We start from the raw sequence: 22,510 nt of genomic DNA on the forward strand, positions 1-22,510 counted from the left end.
GGGGGGGGGGTGGAGGAAGGGGACAGGGTGTGGGGGGGGGGTGACATCATGAGGTGGGCCATTCCAACTCTTTCCCTTGTGTGTGGGGAAACCAGTTTGCCTACTGCTGGAGCTGGGACCAGAGATCACCCCCAACTATCGTAGAGAAGAGTCCTGGGAGCACAATAGGTTTGGGAAAAGATCTCTGAATACTTAGGCGGTGACTCGATAACTGGAATTTCTCAAAACCCCAACTAGGGTCTCAGCCGCCCCCCTAGCTCCGGCTTGGTTTCTTCCACTTCCCAGAGAATTGGAGTATTGTCTTCAGTAGAGCCTGGTGGTCGGGATTGGGGATTCGGGGAAGGGGCTTTTGCTGCTCGGGGGGCGCCGGAGAGGGGTTAATGGGTGGACAAACTTGAGGAATAAGACCGAGTCTGGAAGGGGGACTAACGAGAGAGGCATGTACAGAGGAGGGTACTCAAGCCGGGGCTGCGTGGGGGAGGGGGCGCTTGTCGACGTCAACCGAACTGCTTGGTATGCAAATGAGATGTAAAGTAGCATGCTGATGAGTGCAACGTCTTTTGGCACAGTTGAAGTCCCGAGTCCTGCGGGAGCTACGCTCCCATTCCCCAGGCCCCTCTTGGTGACGGGGCTTGGGAGCTGTACTCAGAGAAGCGGATCCGGGCCGCGGGAGCTGCAGTTATACGGGGCAGTTTTGCCAGCCAGTTGGGTCAAGAGCTGCGGAGGCCGAGGGTTCTTGGGAAAGAAGGAGCAGCGCTAGCGGGACCGGAGCGGGGGCTGGCCCGGGGTGTCCTCTCTTCGATCCAAGGAGAGGATATGATACAAAAGGGCCTCTGTCCTCGCTACCGCCAGCAGGGAAGGGATCAGGGAGGTGGCCCCTCTACGATCCCTAGTTTTTGTCTGCAAGGGAAAGACTGTGGCTTGGTGGTCCCGGTCTCGGCAAAGCCCAAGAATCCAGCAGAGGAACCCTGAGATGAGACTCTGCCCCAGGAGGCAGGCACTGCTTCAGCACCCACTTGCTTCGCTTCCAGCCGGGCAACTTGAGGGGTTTCCACTTCAGCACGCGGAAGGTCGCACAGCAGAAGGCCCTTTAAGGGGCGGGTCCGGTGCTCTCCAACACCGCCTCCGATTTGACTCCGCGAGGGCCTCCGCCAACCGCTTTTTATTTTCTTTCCTGTCTCTTCCCTGGTGACCCCAGAAGTGGAAGTAGGCGCAGGTCGGCGGCTGCGGCGGTGCCGGAAGGCGGAAGCAGAGCGTGAGCAGGAGGCGGAGTCGGGGGAGCTGCTCTCCGAGCTCCCCCTGGCTCTGGGCCAGCTGCTTCTGGGGGGAGGAGTTGTCGCCGCTCTTCGGTACGTTACCTTCGCCCCATCTACCCAGCCGGAGGGTTCCCTAGTTGATCGTCTCAGAGGCAACCCCAAGCTCCGCCTCCAGGTTTTCTTTAACGGCCGCATGGTCCTCACCCTTTTCAGACAGCCTACGCTTCTCCTTTCCGACCGTTTTTATCTTTTTCCCAGAGTGACCCCCAGGACCACACCCTTTGCGGTACCTCCCCTCTTTCCCGGATTCAGGACTGTATCTTTCAGGGGAGAGAAGAAAAACTTAAGTGGATTTGGAAGAGGGGGCAGGGAGCAGTGTTGTGGTTAACGTAGTATTGGTTTATTATTAGGGGTAATCAATGCCCCGAAAGAACTTGGGAAAACAAGGAAGGTGGATGCATTAAATATATCCCTTATTTAAGATTATTCAACCCTTTTCTTGGTCCTATCCTTGATTATCCCCACCTTGATACCTTTGTAACAAACATCAGAATTTATCATGATGGCTGTGACCTAAAATATCCAGGAAGCCCCGGGGTCATGGCCCAGAAGAACCCCGGAGAAAGAAGGTTGTGTGAAGCCCACCACAGTGGTAATGCCTCCCTCGGGGCTTTACGATCCTCTGTGGACCCTGAAATACTTTCATTCTCAGGACTCAGGGACTCATCGAGCCCTGCTTTTACTGGTACCCGCTGCTTCACAGAGCACTCTAGTTCTAAGTATACACAGCTCCCTAATCCAGCCCACTGGTCGGATCCAAGTCATGGCCCCCCAAGGGGTCCAGGACCCCCTAGAGATGGAGAGGATTCTGATCAGAGTGAGGTCTCTTCAGAAGAAGAGTCAGGAGTGCATCAGGAACTCTCAAGAGAGAGTGAGGCTGGGCACCAGGAGAATGGGAACACTTCTTTTCTTTCCATTCCATCTACTTGCAACTGCCAAGGAACCCCTGGAATCCTTAAAGGGCCTGACTCTGGGGAAGGAGGTAGCTCTTCTAGCAACTTTTGCCACCATTGTACCTCTTTAGCTGTTGGAGAAGATGAGGAGGAGCCCAAGTTCCCCAGTGATTTTTCACATGTGCCCAGTGGAAAGAAACTTCTAACCCGGAGACAGAGGCACCGTGTTCCAGCCAAGGAGGATACTCGGGAAGGTGGACGCAGAGATCCCAGGTCCCTTGGTCGACATAGGCTGGGCCGGAAACGAAGTCAAGCAGATAAGCACAGAGGCCTGGGATTTTGGGGAGCAGAAGAACTGTGTCAGCTTGGTCAGGCAGGCTTCTGGTGGCTGATCGAACTGCTTGTATTGGTAGGAGAGTATGTGGAAATTTGTGGCCATCTCATCTATGCATGCAGGCAGCTGAAAGGCAGTGATTTGGACCTTTTTCGAGTCTGGGCGGGAGTCTGGGCAGGGCGGCTGGGCTGCTGGGCCCAGGTGATGTTCCAGTTTCTGAGCCAGGGATTTTGCTTTGGGGCAGGGTTGTTCACCCGTTTTCTTAGGTTATTGGGTGCTTTGCTGCTCCTGGCTCTGGCCCTCTTGTTGGGCTGTCTGCAGTTGGGCTGGCAGTTTCTCGTGGGACTAGGCGACTGGTTAGGCTGGAGAGGGAAAGCCACCTGGCTCTTCTCTTGGCTGGATTCTCCCACCTTGCAACGTTGTCTGATTCTGCTGAGAGATAGCAGACCCTGGCAGCAGTTGGTAAGAATGGTTCAGTGGGGCTGGCTGGAGTTGCCTCAGATCAAACAGAGAACTAACAGGCAGGGGAGTGCACCTGTAGCTAGTGGTCGCTACTGCCAGCCTGAGGAGGAAGTGGCTCGACTCTTGACCATGGCTGGGGTTCCTGAAGATGAACTAAACCCTTTCCATGTGTTGGGAGTTGAACCCACATCATCAGATGTTGAACTGAAGAAGGCCTATAGACAGTTGGCAGTGATGGTGAGTATCCTTCTCCTTGGTTTCCTGTCTTTCTTTTGTTCCCCTATTCTTTTTTTTTCTAATTTTAGGGAGAGTAGAATAATAGGAAGGCAGAGAAGAAAGTCAACTTTAAGCTGAAGAGTAACTTTAATTCTTAGAAAAGTCATAAAGACTCCTCCCCTCTACTATGGGATCTTACTTTCCCTACATTTTAAGTTTTTTGTCATGAGATTCTTTTTTCTTTTTTCTTTTCTTTTTCTTAATGAAAACAAATGAACCTGATATATCAGGCAGTGTTAGACTCGCTCACACTGAAATAATCCAGATGAAGTCCCTCTGACTAGTGTGGAAAAGAGGCCTGTCAGAAAGTTTGTCAGTTCCTCTCCCTGAATCATTTGTTTTGAACACAAAGAAACCCAACAATCTGTCCCAGAAAGGCAAGTGTGTACCTAGTGTGAAATATTTCAGGGAGTGCATGTGCGTCATTATTCCAGAACCAGGTGAAAAAAAAAAAGCTGTTTCAAGACCAGCAACCCAGAGTGGGAGAGGGAAGGAAAATGGAACATAAATCATAGAGAGACATGTACACATGTATATCATACATGAAAATATGGTTGCTTTTGTTTATAAAAGGGAGTTACAGGTTGGAGTTGTGACATTCTACATGCTTGAGGAAAATGATTTAATAGAGCCTGACCAGGTGGTGGCATAGTGGATAGAGCGTCGGACTGGGATGCAGAGGACCCAGGTTTGAGACCCAAAGATCACCAGCTTGAGCGTGGGCTCATCTGGTTTGAGCAAGGCTCACCGGCTTGAGCGCAAGGTCGCTGGCTCGAGCAAGGGGTCACTCGGTCTGCTGTGGCCCCCTGGTCAAGGCACATATGAGTAATCAATCAATGAACAACTAAGGAACTGCAACGAAGAATTGATGTTTCTCATCTCTCTCCCTTCCTGTCTGTCTGTCCCTATCTGTCCCTCTCACTGACTCTCTCTGCCTTTGCCACAAAAAAAAAGAAAATGATTTAATAGAAACATGCAATCAGATTGTTATTAGGTATTATTAGGTTGCTATTTTTAGATATGATTGTTAAACACTATTTCTGTACAAGTAAAACTATTATGAATATAAGTAATGTGTATAAATTGCCCTGGAGGCCTTTTTTTTTTTAGAGACAGAGAGTCAGAGAGAGGGATAGGTAAGGACAGACAGATAGGAACGGAGAGAGATGAGAAGCATCAATCATTAGTTTTTCATTGCGACACTTTAGTTGTTCATTGATTGCCTTCTCATATGTTCCTTGACCATGGGCCCTCAGCAGACCGAGTAACCCCTTGCTCAAGACAGTGACCTTGGGTCCAAGCTGTTGAGCTTTGCTCAAACCAGATGAGCCCATGCTCAAGCTGGCGACCTCGAGGTCTTGAACCTGGGTCCTCCGCATCCCAGTCTGACGCTCTATCCACTGCGCCACCGCCTGGTCAGGCGAGGCCTCTTTGACTGAATTGGAACTGGACTGGTATAATATCACAGTGTGCAGATTACCTCAACAGTTGTGTGACACCAGAGGCATGGGTAATCATGGTTTCCATTAACCATTCAAGGCACAATAGTACCAGCCCTTAACTTATCAGGCCTGTAAATTAGATAGGTGGGAAATGCATGGCCCTTAGTGGATAGCCTAGAATATTCTTAGAGTGGGGAATGACTGCTTACACTCAAATTGTTACTAGGAGTAGAGCTCTTTTTCTTACCTTCATGTCTTTAAACAGATATCCTCTCTTGGGGAATATCATTCTTCCACGAAAAAAAATCTTTTTCAACTTACTTTCTTGGATAAGAGATGTTAAGTTCCTCGATCTTCAATACACCTGCCCCGCATCCCAAAGTTCTCCTTTGTTCTGGATCAGAGTGTCTGCGGGCTTCTTTTACAGAACCTCTCGCTGCCCTTTATGAGGCCCCAGAGTGACCATGACTAAAAGGCTGTTCTATAAATTTGGGGATATGCAAGATTTAACAGCATTCTGCTAACTTGACATCAGTCAGGAGACTAGCTTCATCTCTGTATTTCTGGGGAATGAGGATGGGAACAATAAGGAAGCTGTAGGAAGAGAGGATATTATTTGTCTTGGAGAAAAGGCTGAAAAGCCTGTGAGTATCATATTTCATTTCATTTTTGGGACAGAAAGGAAAACTATTGTAGGAAGTTTTTATTTTTAAAAAGATTTTATTATTTTATTTTTAGTGAGACAGAGACAGGAAAGAAGAGAGATTAGAAGCATCAACTCGTAGTTGTGGCACTTAAGTTGTTCATTAATTGCTTTCTCATAAGTGCCTTGACTGGAAGGGGAGGGCTACAGCTGAGCCAGTGACCCTTTGCTCAATCCAGCAACCTTGGGCTCAAGGCAGTGAGCGACCTTTGGGCTCAAGCTAGTGACCATAGGGTCATGTCTATGACCCCATGCTCAAGCTAGCGACCTCATGCTCAAGTTGGTGAGCCTGTGCTTAAAGCCAGAGACTTCTGGGTTTTGAACCTGGGTCCTTAGCATCCCAGGTTGTTGCTCTATCTACTGCACCAGCAATGGGTCAGGTTAAAAGATTTTATTTATTGCTCTTAAAGAGAGGAGAGAGAAAGGGATGGGGAAGGAGTGGGAAGCATCAACTCATTGTAGATGTTTCTCCTATGTACCCTTATCAGGCAAGCCCAGGGTCTCAAACCTGTGATGTCAGCTTTCCAGGTCCATGCTTCATCCACTGTGTCATCACAGGTCAGGCTTATTGTAGGAAGTTTTGAGTAGATATGAGAATTTTCTAGTTAGAAAAGAATGAGTTTGAGGATGTATTACCTTTGGAACTCTTACTTTATAACTTACAATAAAGTTAAAATTTGAGGGCCTAGTATGCATGTGCCAGGTCAGGTGACCATCACTGTTTGCCTAAGATTGAGGAGTTTCCTGAGACATGAACTTCAGTGCTAAAACTGGGACAATCCCAGGTACACTGGGATGGTGGATCTCCTTAGAATAGATTCTGTGCTATGTATTTCACATATATTCTCATTTAATACTCCCAACAATCCATGATATAAAATATTGTAGGTCGGCCCTGGCCGGTTGGCTCAGCGATAGAGCGTCGGCCTGGCATGCGGGGGATCCGGGTTCGATTCCCGGCCAGGGCACATAGGAGAAGCACCCATTTGCTTCTCCACCCCCACCCCCTCCTTCCTCTCTGTCTCTCTCTTCCCCTCCCGCAGCCGAGGCTCCATTGGAGCAAGGATGGCCCGGGTGCTGGGGATGGCTCCTTGGCCTCTGCCCCAGGCGCTGGAGTGGCTCTGGTCGTGGCAGAGCGACGCCCCGGAGGGGCAGAGCATTGCCCCTGGTGGGCGTGCCGGGTGGATCCCGGTGGGGCGCATGCGGGAGTCTGTCTGACTGTCTTTCCCCATTTCCAGCTTCAGAAAAGTACAAAAAATAAAAAATAAAAAATAAAATATTGTAGGTCATGTAGCTAATAGTGACAGAGCTAGGACTTGAGGAGATTGGTCTGCAAAGCCAGAGCAATTATTTATTAAGCTATATTGACTCTCCAAAAGGGTGATGAAAGAGAACCATTTAACATGAGGTATTTTTTTATATTTTTACAATTTTTATTATATGAGAGAAAGAGAGAAACATCAATTTGTTGTTCCACTTATTTATGCATTCAAGGATTATTCCTTGTAAGTACCCTGACTGAGGGTTGAACCACAACCTTGGTGTATTGGGATGACGCTCGAACCAACTGAGCTACCTGGCCAGGGCTAACATGAGGTTTTGACTCAAGATAGGGAGAGGGTTAGAATGGATTTGTGATGAAATCTTTCTCTTGGTAGGTTCATCCTGACAAAAATCATCATCCCCGGGCTGAGGAGGCCTTCAAGGTTTTGCGGGCAGCTTGGGACATTGTCAGCAATCCTGAAAGGCGGAAGGAATATGAGATGTAAGTTGGAGACGGGAAATTGTCAGGTGAGGTAAATGAATAATCTTCAATAACAGAGGTCCCTGGACTTGTAGGTGGAGAGAATTGAGGTTACTTGTCTTTCTAGCAGGCCAGAGGCCTTAAGAGGTCAATACATGTTTCCTTTTGTTTCTTGCTCAATATCCTGTGATTTACAAAGCCTTTCTTCTCTTAGGAAACGAATGGCAGAGAATGAGCTGAACCGGTCAGTGAATGAGTTTCTGTCCAAGCTGCAGGATGACCTCAAAGAGGCAATGAATACTATGATGTGCAGTCGATGCCAGGGAAAGCATAGGTAAGACATAGATAGGAATGAGACAGCCCAGTTTAGGGACTGGGCAGCTGAAGATGTTCTTTGTATTATTAGTAGTTGTGGGATACAGATGGTGAGTAAAAAGCCCCTTAGGTTTCTACTTCTGTCATATGGTCAAGAGATTGGGGATTTGAATTAGGAAGAAAAAAAAAAGTATTTTTTAGCTTTAAGACAGTAGATTGAGCCTGTCCAGGTGGTGGCAGAGTGGATAGAGCATTGGACTGGGATGCTGAGGACCCAGGTTTGAAACCCTAAGGTTGTCGGTTTGAGCGCAGGCTAGCCTTCTTGAGCATGGAATCATAGACATGACCCCATGGTTGGTGGCTTGAGCCCAAAGGTTGTTGGCTTGAAGCCCCAGGTTGATGACTTGAGTCTAAGGTCACTGGCTTGAGCAAGGGGTTACTCTGCTGGAGCCCCCCCCCCATCAAGGCACATATGAGAAAGCAATAAATGAACAACTAAGATACCACAATGAAGAATTGATGCTTTTCATGTCTCTCCCTTCCAGCCTGTCTGCCCCCCCCCCCCCCCCCCCCCGCTAAAAAAAAAATCTAGTAGATTGAGAGCAGGGTGTACATAGGCATATTTAACTCAGTGGAGGTAATTTTAGATCTTTTAGCCACATTTTTCAGTAATGATGAGACTACAGCAGTGTCACAGGCTTGACAAAGAATCAGGGAACTGTCCTCTTGGGTTGCAGGAGGTTCGAAATGGACCGGGAACCTAAGAATGCCAGATACTGTGCTGAGTGTAATAGACTACATCCTGCTGAAGAGGGAGACTTTTGGGCAGAGTCAAGCATGCTGGGCCTCAAGATCACCTACTTTGCACTGATGGATGGGAAGGTGTATGACATCACAGGTACACTTCTTTCTCTAGAAATATGGCCTCACATGTGTATAAAATTGGCTAATCATTTCTCATGTTTGCAGAGTGGGCTGGATGCCAGCGTGTGGGTATCTCCCCAGATACTCACAGAGTCCCCTATCACATCTCATTTGGTTCTCGTATCCCAGGCACCAGTGGGCGACAGAGGTAGGTGGTATTTCTTTCAATAATCTAGCTCTTAATATGATTTCACGTGACATGGTGTTTAGGACAATCTCAGCCTTTAATTAAGTTTGCTGCCTAATCAGGCGGTAGTGCAGTGGATAGAGCATCGGACTGGGACGCAGAGGATCCAGGTTCGAACCTCGAGGTTGCCAGCTCTAGCGCGGGCTCATCTGGTTTGAGCAAGGGGTCACTCAGTTTGCTATAGCTCCCTGGTAAGGGCACATAAGAGAAAGCAATCAATGAACAACTAAGGAGCTGCAAAGAAGAATTGATGTTTCTCATCTCTCTCCCTTCCTGTCCCTATCTGTCCCACTGTCTCTCTCTGACAAGGTCACACACACAAAAAAAGTTTGCTCACTGACTCAATATATCTTTTTTTTTTTTTTCATTTTTCTGAAGCTGGAAACAGGGAAAGACAGTCAGACAGACTCCCGCATGCGCCCGACCGGGATCCACCCGGCACGCCCACCATGGGGCGGTGCTCTGCCCACCAGGGGGCGATGCTCTGCCCATCCTGGGCGTCGCCATGTTGCGACCAGAGCTACTCTAGCGCCTGGGGCAGAGGCCACAGAGCCATCCCCAGCGCCGGGGCCATCTTTGCTCCGATGGAGCCTTGGCTGCGGGAGGGGAAGAGAGAGACAGAGAGGAAAGCGCGGCGGAGGGGTGGAGAGTGGAGAAGCAAATGGGCGCTTCTCCTGTGTGCCCTGGCCGGGAATCGAACCCGGGTCCTCCGCACGCTAGGCCGACGCTCTACCGCTGAGCCAACCGGCCAGGGCGACTCAATATATCTTTAACTTCAGTGTCAATAGGCAACAAAAGTAACAATTTGACTCTTATTCTCTCTTGCCTACTTATTCTGTTTTCCTCTCAGAGCCACCCCAGATGCCCCTCCTGCTGACCTTCAGGATTTCTTGAGCTGGATCTTTCAAGTACCCCCAGGACAGGTGTCCAATGGGAACTTCTTTACAGCTCCTCATCCTGGCCCCGAAGCCACCACAACTTCCAAGTCCAATAGCACAGTACCCAAGAGAGAAGCCAAACCGAAGAGGCGGAAGAAAGTGAGAAGGCCCTTCCAACGTTGACACAATTCTTTTCCTCAAATCAATGTCAGGGAGTCAAAAGGGCTGTGTACAGCACAGGATGGAATTTGATTTGTTTATTTTTAAATATTTTAAAAAGGGAAAATTTTAAGCTCAAATTGTTTATTCAGTACTTATAGGAAGCCTTGGAACCACTCTCCCCACTCTACCAGCACCTAGGAACTGATCTTGTCTTCAGACAATACCAAAGAAACAGGGGTAGCGAGAGCAAGGAACCCAGGGCCTGGGCTGGACAGTGTCTCCCATAGTGGATAGGAACTGGGTGTTTCCCCGGGGGTCTGGATACCTTTTTCTTGTCTTTTTGCTAATATAGAAGATGACACTTGTCTCCCTCTTTTTAAACTCTAAATCTCTCTCATTTCTTGACCTGTGTTAGGAGGAAGCCCCCTCCTTTATACTAGTTAAAAGACAGAACAAGAAAGCATGTAGCCCAAATTGTAGGAGACACAGAAGAGATCAGAGTGGGAGCTCTGAATTTTTCCTCTTTCACCTTATGGGTTATTGCCCAGCTTCATGCTTATTGCTGCAGGGATGGCCAAAACTAATGATTTTTAAAAAGAAGACTCATTCCCTCTACCCTTGAGTTAGGGGAAGGATAAAGGGGCTCCTGGCAGCCCCCTTATGATCAAAGGTGTGTATTTTTTTAAGTTTGTTCATATTTGTATGTATATATCTATTTAAAGCCAGGGGACTATCTTTCTATAAATATATAACCGGCAACCTGTTTCTTCCCTCTCTTCTTTGCCCTGCTAGTTGGAATTCTTTTTCTCATTTGAGAGTCCTTTCTCTGAGTGTTAGCTGAGTGAAGGGTACCTCCTACTGAACTGAGGGAAAAGGGATAAAAAACACCTTTTGAGAAGTTTTGTGCAATATGTCACTGTTCCACCTTTCTTCCCCAGCCTTATAAGAACATCTCCCTACCCTTCCCTGCTGACCAAATAGTAGTCATATCTGAAAAAAATTAACTTTATTATAAGGAAAATACACAGCAAAACAGCTGGAAGGTGGTGGGAGTGGAAGATACGGAAAAACTTAATCACCAAATAAGCTGCCCAAACATGGCCTCCTCCTGTGGAGGAGTGATTTGTCCCTTACCTAACCTGCCTTTCCTGATTCAAAGCCTACTTCCAACAAGGGTAGGCCCAGGGAGCCCCATTTTCCGATCTGTTCTCTTCTGGGAGTTTGGGAACAGCTGTATAGTTCTCAGTTCAAGATACAGAAGACAGTATGGAGCAAGGAAAGATGTACAGCCTTTTGTTCCAATGTCATCCCCGGCCCCATCCCTCAGTATTTATTGATGCCAAAGAGACGAACCCCATGGAATTGGGGCAACTTAGGCAGTAGTACACTGAGCAGGGAGGCTGTGTTGATGAGGAAGTGAGCAGCATCATATTTAGTGTAGAAGCTGGCTAGGAGGTAGCTGTGGAGAAAAAAAATAGGTTGAGTTAAGCTGGCCTTCCCTATCCATATCCGTACCTTTCCAGTGACTCTTTTTTCTATTTTAAATGACCATTTTTATTGCATGTAGTCCTAGGATATCTTAAAATATCCTAGGGGTCGGGGAGATAATAACCTTTAACTGGAGATTTTAAGTTTGTGGTTTTTTTAAATTGATAATAACGTGTGGCAAATGATAGCTGAAGCAGTTTCACCTAGTATGACTGTTCAAGTCCTTTTTGCTTCCACTCCCCACAGTCAGTTTTTGGAGATATACATCTGCCTTAATTTATTCACATCTTTTGGGAGTGTAAAATCATTTGGTTTTACTTGGCTTTCTTGTTCCTTCTCCATTCTACCACCAAGGAGGCAGCAACAAATGCTTGATTACTACTGTCTACTTTTTACTGTGCTCCTTGATTTACATCTAGTATGCCATATCATCAAAGGGTCTAAGTGATTAGTCTGCCTTTTTTTTTTTTTTTTTTTTTTGTATTTTTCTGAAGCTGGAAACGGGGAGAGACAGTCAGACAGACTCCTGCATGCTCCCGACCGGGATCCACCCGGCACGCCCACCAGGGGTGAAGCTCTGCCCACCAGGGGGCGATGCTCTGCCCCTCCGGGGTGTCGCTCTGCTGCGACCAGAGCCACTCTAGCGCCTGGGGCAGCGGCCAAGGAGCCATCCCCAGCGCCTGGGCCATCTTTGCTCCAATGGAGCCTTGGCTGCGGGAGGGGAAGAGAGAGACAGAGAGGAAGGGGGGGGGGTGGAGAAGCAAATGGGCGCTTCTCCTGTGTGCCCTGGTCGGGAATCGAACCCGGGTCCCCCGCACGCCAGGCCGACGCTCTACCGCTGAGCCAACCGGCCAGGGCCTAGTCTGCTTTTTTAAAGCTTCCCTGTGGGCCTTTGCACCTGGCTCTTGGAGCATTTCCCGTATCTCCCTCTGTACTCACAGTACAATAGGAGAGATGCTGAGGAATTTGCGGGAAGAGGTAAATTGGAGCCCGTAGTCCATCTGTTCCCAGTGTGTCAGTAGCCGAGCCTTTCCTTGGTCAGGGGTCTCAAAGGGTGTCCCTTTCAGTGTATGTAGGAAAACATACATAGCCTGCCAGGAGAGAAGGGAGCAATTTGAAGGGGCAGAATGTAGTCCTCTTAGCCCAAGAATTAAGATCCCGAAAGGAAAACATATATACCCAAATAATTAGGGATTTTATTTTGTTTTTGGTTGGGAAAGGCCTGGGGTTGGTATATAGGCATGGATTAGTGCTCACCAAGTTATGGATGACATTGGTCAGGGTCCAGACAACAGGAATGCTGAAGAAGGGGATGCTGAGTAGAACCACATGCAGCAGTCCTACCAAGATGATGTAGGCCAGCCAGATGCCCCGGCTATTCATCACTCGAGTGTTGGGGTTTACTTCACTGTGTGCCACCCCCACATTCATCCTACCACAGTGGAGGATCAGGCAGTTCACCTCAACCCATCACTCTTAACCCCTCTTTGATCTCCCCCCACATTGTCTCCTGAATAGTTGAACTCCCCTGAACGCTATTAAGAACATCCCCATCATGCACAAAGGAAAATATGAGGGGTTGGCAAAAAAAAAAAAAAAAAAAAAAAACACCAACCCCCCCCCCCCCCAAAAAAAAACCCCACAACAACCTTAAAAGGCAAAAGTCCTCTCTACATTTTAGAGACATACGGTAATCTTATACTCTGATTCTTACACTTCAGCTGTAATTTGAAGCAGTAAGTTTAGGCTTGGGACACCCGCTTCAAGGAGCACGGGAAACAGAAATATCTCACTTTATTTTCCTGAATAAGTTAATAAAGAAGCACGAAGAGGTTACAGAATGCCAGAAGAGGGTCACGGGAAACAAGGTTTCATAAGGAGTGCTGAGGGGGTTAAAGGTACATATTTCCAATCCCCACCTTTACTCGGGCTTGCCCGTCCTGTCTCTCCCTTGGCATGTAAGCAGCCAGCATCCCAATTCCTTCTCTGAAGCATGGGGCATTGGAAGAATTTGCCCAGCGTTTTGGATTAAGCTAGGAAGGGGCCTGAGTTGTGGGCCTCGATGGAGCCCTAATCTCAAATCCAGGGGCGGCTCAGATCGCCTGAACTTGGCTCCTTAAAAACGTGCTAAAATTCATGACGTCTAGTTAGGAAACAGCTCTTGCCCGCCCCTCTCTACCTAAAATTCCTAAACTCTAGTACTGTACCTGCCCTATGCTCCTCCCAGCCTCCCTTCCCTCTCTCGTACATCGGCTCTTCCCAGCGTTTCTCTCTTGGTATTTAACTCGCCGCCGTTCCACTGCCCCCTCCCCCCCTTCGCTTCCTATCATTTTTGCCTCAGCACCCCTTTCTAATCTCTCTCGCAAGCCCCTACCTGCAAATTTCAGAAGCCGGTCGGCTAGGGGCGTAGCGCTTCCTTCCACACTTGTGGTCTCCAGGAAGCAGCCGCCCTCACCTATCTGCAACTTCCTATTGGTGGAACGAATCAGCAATGCCGCCATCCATTGGCTATCTGTCTGTAGTGGAGACACACAATTGGTTGCCGTTTCCGTCGTTCGGTCGGTCAGTCTTGTCCGGGCCCCACCTCTAGGTGGGAAAGCTGCCTAAAGAGGGACGCCAGCTATTGACTAATGGGAAGAGTATATGGTATGAGGTGGAAGTAAGAGTGTCGGTGATTGGCTGCCCTGGTTGTCTAAGCCTAGGCGGGAGCGGAGGCCGCGAGGAGGGGCCTAGTAGAGTGGAGGAGTTGCAAGATGGCGGCGGAGACGGTGGAGCTCCATAAGCTGAAGGTATCGTGACGGGGGTGGGGTGGGGGGCTGACTTGGACTTTTCTGGGGACTGAATTCTGCCGAGTGGTTTGTGCCTTTTCCAACGTGCTCTCCTTATAGGCTTTTCCACTTTTTACCGGCTCCCTCAGCGGTTACTTTCTTTTGTGCCTCCCTTCTTCCTCATTACGCCTGCACTAATTTCCCATGCCTTCACGGTTTTTTTTTGTATATGTACTTGTTTTTTCGGCTCCCTTCTTCATCGTTGTATTTTCTGTCATTTCTCCACCGGGTTGTGTAAGTACCTTCAACCTGTTCGCTCCGCGTTTCTCTTTAAAGCTGCGTTACGTCAGTGGTCCGCTCCTCTCTGCCCCATGCCGGAGCCAGCACCCCTTTTCTTCCCTGGCTTGAGGTTTTCCTGTCGTCCCAAGCTGAGATTCCTGTTAGCAGATGTTGGCATCTTTTTTTTTTTTTTTTTTTTTTTGTCTATCTAGGTCTCAAAAGTGATCTAGAAAATACATCCATTTTTAAAAATGAGGTTACGCCCCTTGGGGGGCACTTTGAAACCTGAGGGGGCCTCAGAATTTAGGGTTCCCCATAGAAACCTGGGGTTTAGGAGACCTTTAGAGTTAGTAAAGGCACAGATAGCGCAGATGTAAAAGTTTTCGGGTTCTCGCACGCGGTTCTCCACTGGCCAGCCTGCCCCGCCCCCACTCGGTTCCTACCGCCGGACAAACGACTCACTTATAGCTGTAATATTGAAAAAGCATTCCTAAGGTTGGGTTATCTGTCCCCTTTCAGATCGCGATGGACCCTGCATCTCTCGGTGTGACCACTGGGTGACACTCTAATTCACCTGTTTTAATTTGTGTCGGGAATCTTGCTAGTTTTCTCACGTTTAGATTATTTTCCTGGAAGAAAAGAGTTCTGTCTTTTATGAGAATTATGAGGATAACTTGATTAGTTGTCCACTTGTGGTTTCACAGTTAAATGTTTCAGTCACCTCATCCTGGGAACTTTGAACAAACCAGGCTGATATGGTTGAAGCTGAAAACTGACCCTTTAAAGCCTGTTTAGCTAAAAAACAAACATAAACAGTAAGGAGAGTGAGATAGGTAGAAGTTCTTTCAGTCACTTCTAAGTTGACATCAATTAGCTGTTTTTGAAAGCTGATAGATTTCTTACTCTTGGATTCTAAACTATACTAGTGGGTTTGTGTTATTCTGGAGTTACTGTTACCTTGTTGGTACTGAAATGCATAGATTTTATCAGTAGTCTCCTGTTACCCCTAGAAAAAAAATTGAGCAGCCACTTTTTTTTTAATAAATAAATTTTTATTTTAATGGGGTGACATCAATAAATCAGGGTACATATATTCAAAGAAAACATGTCCAGGTTATCTTGTCATTCAATTCTGTTGCATACCCATCACCCAAAGAGAGATTGTCCTCCGTCACCTTCTATCTAGTTTTCTTTGTACCCCCTCCCCCTCTTTCCCTTCCCCGCCCCCCCCCCCCCAACCATCACACTCTTGTCCATGTCTCTTAGTCTTGTTTTTATGTCCAACCAATGTATGGAATCCTGCAGTTCTTGTTTTTTTCTGATTTGCTTATTTCACTCTGTATGTTATCAAGATCCCACCATTTTGTTGTGATCCAATGTCATCATTTCTTATGGCTGAATAGTATACCATTGTGTATATGTGCCACATCTTTTTTATCTAGTCTTCTTTTTTTTTTTTTTTTTTTACACAATGATTAAAGCCTTTAAGCAAACTCTTGGCCAATACAGCAAGAATCCATAAAAGAGTAGTGTCCTTAACATGTTCACCAAGACCAAGTTGGCCACAACACCATGCCAAATCTCTGACAAATGCAACCCAACCCCAGTTCAGTCTGTTAGGAGCTGTCACAAGGAGCAGGAGTCCAGGAAAAGTCCACATGGCACTGGAATTGTTGTCACAATTCTATACTTTGCAGCTCACGTCCAAGTCCCAATGACCGCTGCTTCTGGCTGGTAATGATTCAGGTAGACTGGAAATGCCATCTGCAGCATGTGTGGAAACGGAGCTTCTGTTCTCCTCTACCTGGAGAGATGAGACCAGGTTGCTTTTCCCTGGAGCTCTGTGACTGTAGCGTGGTGAGAAGAACCTTCGGATACACTAAGCTGGGAGGCAAAGGTAGATTCATAATAGAAGTTGGCAAAAGGGGGAAAGAGAGCTCTAAATTAGTAGTAGGTCCCAGCCTGAAATATGAGTGGGGTATTGAGGTAGGAGGAATAAAGGAAATACTATATATTAAACAAAGCAGCAGAAAATAGGACTATCAACACCCACAACAGAGATCTTCCAGGGAAGAATAAAAAACCTGACTATTCAGGCAAGACATAGTTAAGTGGCCCTTGTGCAAATGAGATCAGTTTACCTGCTTCTTGGAAGAAATACCCTAGGCTCGTCCACAGTGTCATAGATGGGGCCGACGGCCCTGGGCACCTTCAGCTTTCAGTGGCAAACCCCAGCATTCTGGACAAGGTTAGGTCATAGGGGGCTGGAGCAGGGCAGCCACTTTTATTATATGTATACTTATATAAATCTTGTTACCATACTGTTATGTATGTTATGAAACATACACAGAGAAGGAATTTTTTAATGGAGATATGGAGTCATGAAGGAATGAATGAAGGAAATACAGGTAGAAGATCAAATGATTTCTTATTAGCCCCACTTTTGAAACTTTTGAAGTAAGGCATCAGCCTTGTGACTTGCCTTTATGAATTTTGTGTTGGTTTATGGAGTTTCTGCTCCCATAAAAGCTGTATTTGTTTAGACTATATTAAATTTTATTTTGATTGGGTAATGTCCTCTGACCTGATTTCTGGTATTATAGTCTAAGAAAGCACGAGGCACTTTTGGCAACCTAAAAAAGAATTCACTCTTTTAATCACGTTTGCTTGTCTTTACTTTTTCTCTAGAGTACTTCTTAATCTTTTGGAGGTCACAGATATCTTTGGAACTCTGATTAAAGGTATGGATCCTCTTTCCAGAAAAAGGCATGTATGCATAATTTGCATGCAATTCGAGGGGATTCATAAAATTTACCTTGTAGCCCTGAGTAATTCATGCACCTCTGGTTAAGAACCCATGCCTTTAATTCTGATTTACAGGACAGTTAATGTTTGGTTTCATTGTTGATGTTGGTAGACTAAACCCAACTTGGGTTGGCTTAGGATTTTATCTATTTTTTTTTAAGTCTTTCCATTTTATAGAGATTTTGGGCTTTAGAATGGTATCTTGGAGTAAAGGAACAAGCTTTGAAGTACGAGGGGAAAATAGTACATACCTGAATTGATATGTTTGTCCAAATCAACTGCAGATTTCTCTAGATTCTGTAGAAATGCCATCATTCTAACACAGTTATAGAAACTGAATAGTGGGTGAAAATGCTTTGAATTGTAGTAGTACCAGATATCCAATCAATGGTGAGAAAAGGGACTATTGGAGAGGAGAGAATGAGGAGGGTATACTAGTGCCAGAGTGTTGAAAAATAGTGAGACATGTAATTTTGAAGCATATAAAGTGCCTATATGTTGGCGGTTGAAGGTTTGTAAAGGGAACTAGAGGAATTGTGTGACTATAAAGGTAGAATGGAGTGATAATTGAAAAGGGTTTTTTAAGTTGTGAATAGCATTGGGAATTTGTCAGTGTTTGTCATGTAGGCAGAAAGTGGGAAGCCCTTGGAAATTTGAAAGAAGGAGCTGATGTGTGTTCTTTTGGTAGTGTGGAAGATGGGGTCTGGAGAGGAAGACATTTCTCCAATTAAATTTTTATTATACTGTTTACTCCCTACTTGAAACCTTTTAACTTTATACCTGCCAATCTCTCCAGCTTGTTTTCTCACTCTAACCACATTGGCTTTATTTTATTTCATTCCTCAGAATGAATGTTTATTAATTGCTAATATTTATATAGCATTTACTATGTGGCAAACACTGATCAAAGCTATTTACAGCCTGACCAGGCGGTGGTACAGTGGGTAGAGTGTTGGACTGGGATGCAGAGGACCAAGTTTAGAAGCCCCAAGGTTGCTGGCTTGAGCAAGGGGTCACTCGCTCTGCTGTAGTCCCCTGGTCAAGGCATGCATAAGAAATTAATCAATGAACAACTAAGGTGCCACAACAAAGAATTGATGCTTCTCATCTCTCTACCTTCCTGTCTGTCTGTCCTTCCCTGTGTCCCTGTCACACACACACACCACACACACACACACACACACACACACACACACACAAAGCTATTTACATACATTAACTGGTTTAATTCTCACAATAACCCTGGAAAGTAAATGCCTCTTGTCCTATTTTAAAATGAGGGGAAAAATGGAAAGTCAGAGAGATTAACTGAGTAACCTGCCCTAGGTCCCACAGCTGGATTTCAGTGATGGATCAACTCCAGACAATCTGTTTCCAAAAATCATGTGGGTTTTTTTTGTATTTTTGTATTTTTTGGAAGTTAGAAGTGGGGAAGCAGTCAGACTCCCGCATGCGCCCCACCAGGATCAACCTGGCATGCCCACCAGGGGGCAATGCTCTGCCCATCTGGGGCGCCACTCCGTTGGCTGGAGCCATTCTAGCACCTAAGGTGGAGGCCATGGAGCCATCATCAGAGCCCAGGCCAACTTTGCTCCAATGGAGCCTTGGCTGCAGGAGGAGAAGAGAGAGAGAAGAAGGAGATGGGAAAGGGTGGAGAAGCAGATGGGTGCTTCTCCTGTGTGCCCTGGCGGGGAATTGAACCCTGGACTTCCACATGCCGGGCTGACACTCTACCACTGAGCCAACTGGCCAGGGCCAAAGTTCATGTTTTTCATTGCTGTGCATGCTGCTTCTCCTTGCTTTAGAACTTTCTTACATATACTTTTGGCTGCAGTGTTCCTGCCACCTCCATTTCCCACATCTTCATCTTAATTAACTACTCGTTGCTCTTCAGATGTCAAACATCATTTACCCAAAGAACTACATGGTCAGACCACTTTTTAAATATTTTATTTATTGATTTTTACAAAGAAAGGAGAGAGGTCGGGGGAACAAGAAGTATCAGCTCATGGTTGCTTCACTTAAGTTGTTCATTGATTTCATGTTATGTGTGCCTTGACCAGGCAAGCCCAGGGTTTCAAACGAGCGACCTCAGCATTCTAGGTTGATGGTCTATCCACTGTGCTACCACAGGCAGGAGGTAAGAGCACTGTTAAAATGCTTTCATAAAACTCTTCTTTCTTTCTCCTCCTCCTCCTCCTCCTCCTCCTCCTCCTCCTCCTCCTCCTCCTCCACCTCCTCCTCCTCCTCCTCCACCTCCTCCACCTCCTCCTCCTCCTCCACCCTTCTTCTTCTTTTTTTTTTTTTGCGAGAGGGACAGATAGGAACAGACAGACAAGAAGGGAGAGAGATGAGAAGCATCAATTCTTTGTTGCAGCACCTCAGTTGTTCATTGATTGCTTTATCATATGTTCCTTGATGGGAAGGAGGGCTGCAGCAAAGTGAATGATCCCTTGCTCAAGCCATCGACCATGGGGTTATTTCTATGATTCCATGCTCAAGCCAGCGATCCCGCCCTCCGTCTGGTAAGCCTGTGCTCAAGACAGTGACCTTGGAGTTTCAAACTCAGGTCCTCTGCATCCAGGCTGACTCTATCCACTGTGCCACTGCCTGGTCAGGCTACTTTCTTTTTTTAATCAGTAAAGTATCAATATTATGTGTGTGATCATTGATTGCTTTGTTTCCCGACTAGGTTGTAAGCTTCATGGGGACAAGAACTCTCTTCTGCTTTTGATTATTTCTCTGTATCTAAAATAATGCTTGACATGCAGGGGGGTATTCAGTAGCTGTTTATCAAATGAATAATCTTAGTAACACCTGAAATATGACAGTGACTACTAGGGAGGGACTTTATTTATCTATCTATTTATTTGTGACAGAGACAGAGAGGGACAGACAGACAGGAAGGGAGAGAGATGAGAAGCATCAATTCTTCATCGTGGCACCTTAGTTTTTATTGATTGCTTTGTCATATGTGCCTTGACCTGGGGGCCAGAGCAGGCTGAGTTACCTGTTGCTTGAGTCAGTGACCTTAGGTTCAAGCTGGTGAGCCTTGCTCAAACCAGATGAGCTCGCACTCAGGCCAGTGTCCTCAAGGTTCCGAACCTGGGTCCTCTGTGTCCCATTCCAATGCTCTATCCACTGCGCCACCGCCTGGTCAGGCAGGAAGGAATTAATTTAAAAGATATTTAGGATATAGAATTCTAGATATTTATGGATCAGTTAGATGTGGGAGGAGTGAAAGATGAGTCCAAGGTTTGAATAGTGATACCTTTAGTCTAGGTTGGGAGGAAGAGAAGAAGCCAGTTTTGTGTATTAGAGAAGATAAGTTCAGTTTGGGGCTTAGGTGTCTTTGAGACATGCACTTGGAGATGTCTGGTCACCAGTTGGAAATGTAGGTTTTCTGCTTAAGGTGAGAGCTGATAATAAAGGTTTGGGACTTTGCAAAAAAATATTTATGGACTACCTACTATGTGCCAGCTAACATAGGCCTGGAGATACAGCAATGAACAAAGCAGTAAAAATTCTCTGTTGTGGAGCATATATATATATATTTTTTTTTAATTTTATTTATTGATTTTAGTGAGAGAGGAATGGTGAGAGACAGGTAGACAGAAAGACATAGGAACTTTTGAGCTTTTCCTGTATGTACTCTGACCAGGGATTGAACCTGCAATCTCTGTGCTTCGGGATGATGCTTTCTAACCAGCTTAGCCATCCAGCCAGGGTCAGCTTATATGTTTTATTAGGGGAAATCACAGTAAAGTAAAATTTATAGTATGTGAAATAGTGATAAGGTCTGTAGAGAAAAATAGGAAAGCAGGATAAGGGAGTACAGTGAAAAAGAGGTATTATAATTTATAATAGGGTGACTAGGGAAGGCCTTATTGAGAAGGCAGTTATTTATTTATTTATTTATTTATTTATTTATTTATTTATTGTATTTTTCCGAAGCTGGAAACGGGGAGGCATTCAGACAGACTCCTGCATGCACCCGACTGGGATCCACCCAGCACGCCCACCAGGGGGCGATGCTCTGCCCATCTTGGGGCGTTGCTCTGTTGCTACCAGAGCCATTCTAGCACCTGAGGCAGAGGCCACAGCGCCCGGGCAAACTTTGCTCCAGTGGAGCCTTGGCTGCGGGAGGGGAAGAGAGAGACAGAGAGGAAGGAGAGGGGGAACTTTGCTCCAGTGGAGCCTTGGCTGCGGGAGGGGAAGAGAGAGACAGAGAGGAAGGAGAGGGGGAGGGGTGGAGAAGCAGATGGGCGCTTCTCCTGTGTGCCCTGGCCGGGAATTAAACCCAGGACTCCTGCACGCCAGACCGACACTCTACCACTGAGCCAACCGGTCAGGGCCGAGAAGGTGATGTTTAAGCAGAAATTTGAAGGAGGTCATTTATGTACAAGTCCACAATTCTAAAGGTACAAAAGGGTATATGGTAAAGAGTTTTCTTCCTACACTTGCCCTCAACAAGTTACTTCCCACTGTTAATTTACCTGTTTCTTGTCCATACATTGTGTATATATATCACCCAGAGTGGGGTGTGTATGCACATGCATGCATGCATTATTTTTTACATTAACATTGAAGTTGAAGTTGGTAACTTGGTTTTTTAAATTAGCCATTTTTTTCTTCTTTTTTTCCCAAGTGAGAGGAAGGGAAATAGAGAGACTCCAGCATGTACCCTGACTGGGATTCACCTGGCAACGTCTTGGGCTAACGTCTGCCCATCTGGGGCCATGTTCACAACTGAGCTATTTTTAGCACCTAAGGACTCCACGGAGCCATCCTCAGCACCTGGGGCCAATGCGCTCAAACCAATTGGGCCATGGCTGCAGGAGAGGGGGAGAGAGAGTAGGTGGAAGGGTGGAGAAGCACATGATTGCTTCTCCTGTGTACCCTGATCGGGAATCGAACCCAGTACATCCACACACTGGGCTGATGCTCTTATCACTGAGCAAACTCACCAGGACCTACAATTACTTTGGTAGAAAATTCTACTGTAAACCCTTTCTGCACTTGTAATCATCTCAAACCTTGATATCTTTATCCTTTGAGGTCCCATTGAGCCAGATCTTGCTCATCTGGTTTTTGAACAATTTAAGCTTTGAATATAATTGTACTTTTTGGGGTATATCTGATTCCTTCTAAATTGAATATTTTTGGCTCATTGCTCTCTCTGAAGAGCTTCCACTTCCCTCAGCTTAGCTGTGTCAGTAATCAATTCTTTCTCCTTCTATTGTCTGTAAAGTTGATAAACATAGCTGTTGTATCTCTAGTCTAATTATTATTATTATTATTATTTACAGAGACAGAGAGAGTCAGAGAGAGGGATAGATAGGGACAGACAGACAGGAACGGAGAGAGATGAGAAGCATCAATCATTAGTTTTTCGTTGCGCATTGCAACACCTTAGTTCTTCATTGACTGCTTTCTCATATGTGCCTTGGCCGCGGGCCTTCAGCAGACTGAGTGACCCCTTGCTCGAGCCAGCGACCTTGGGTCCAAGCTGGTGAGCTTTTGCTCAAACCAGA

The 22,510-nt window shown here is 46.3% G+C and overlaps 3 protein-coding genes across 5 annotated transcripts in view; 2 read left to right on the top strand and 1 right to left on the bottom strand.

Annotated features, from left to right (window-relative positions):
- The first annotated feature begins 227 nt into the window (after positions 1 to 227).
- Positions 228 to 10,399, top strand: DNAJC14 (DnaJ heat shock protein family (Hsp40) member C14). Its single transcript, XM_066258467.1, has 6 exons — positions 228 to 3,242; positions 7,085 to 7,191; positions 7,385 to 7,504; positions 8,223 to 8,383; positions 8,455 to 8,557; positions 9,447 to 10,399. The coding sequence occupies exons 1-6, from the start codon at positions 1,857 to 1,859 to the stop codon at positions 9,655 to 9,657; spliced, it is 2,088 nt and encodes a 695-aa protein (XP_066114564.1). The 5' UTR covers positions 228 to 1,856; the 3' UTR covers positions 9,658 to 10,399.
- A 226-nt stretch (positions 10,400 to 10,625) lies between these two features.
- ORMDL2 (ORMDL sphingolipid biosynthesis regulator 2) lies at positions 10,626 to 13,581 on the bottom strand. 2 transcript variants are annotated; one of them, XM_066258468.1, is made up of 5 exons: positions 13,499 to 13,581; positions 12,839 to 12,926; positions 12,382 to 12,556; positions 12,064 to 12,215; positions 10,626 to 11,095 (listed from the first exon to the last, which is right to left on the bottom strand). In XM_066258468.1, the coding sequence occupies exons 3-5, from the start codon at positions 12,553 to 12,555 to the stop codon at positions 10,960 to 10,962; spliced, it is 462 nt and encodes a 153-aa protein (XP_066114565.1). In that variant the 5' UTR covers position 12,556; positions 12,839 to 12,926; positions 13,499 to 13,581; the 3' UTR covers positions 10,626 to 10,959. The 2 variants fall into 2 exon arrangements, with proteins under 2 accessions (XP_066114565.1, XP_066114567.1); XM_066258470.1 differs by lacking the exon at positions 12,839 to 12,926 and having other exon boundaries at positions 13,499 to 13,568.
- Positions 13,582 to 13,759: 178 nt separating this feature from the next.
- The window catches only part of SARNP (SAP domain containing ribonucleoprotein), a 63,444-nt gene continuing 54,693 nt past the window's right edge, over positions 13,760 to 22,510 (top strand). For both annotated transcript variants that reach the window (XM_066254856.1, XM_066254857.1), the window contains exon 1: positions 13,760 to 13,913. In XM_066254856.1, the coding sequence (XP_066110953.1) occupies positions 13,878 to 13,913 (36 nt within the window). In that variant the 5' untranslated portion in view covers positions 13,760 to 13,877. The remainder of the gene's footprint in view (positions 13,914 to 22,510) is intronic.

The sequence above is a fragment of the Saccopteryx bilineata genome, chromosome 2 (genome assembly GCF_036850765.1).
Source record: "Saccopteryx bilineata isolate mSacBil1 chromosome 2, mSacBil1_pri_phased_curated, whole genome shotgun sequence".
Classification (NCBI taxonomy): domain Eukaryota; kingdom Metazoa; phylum Chordata; class Mammalia; order Chiroptera; family Emballonuridae; genus Saccopteryx; species Saccopteryx bilineata.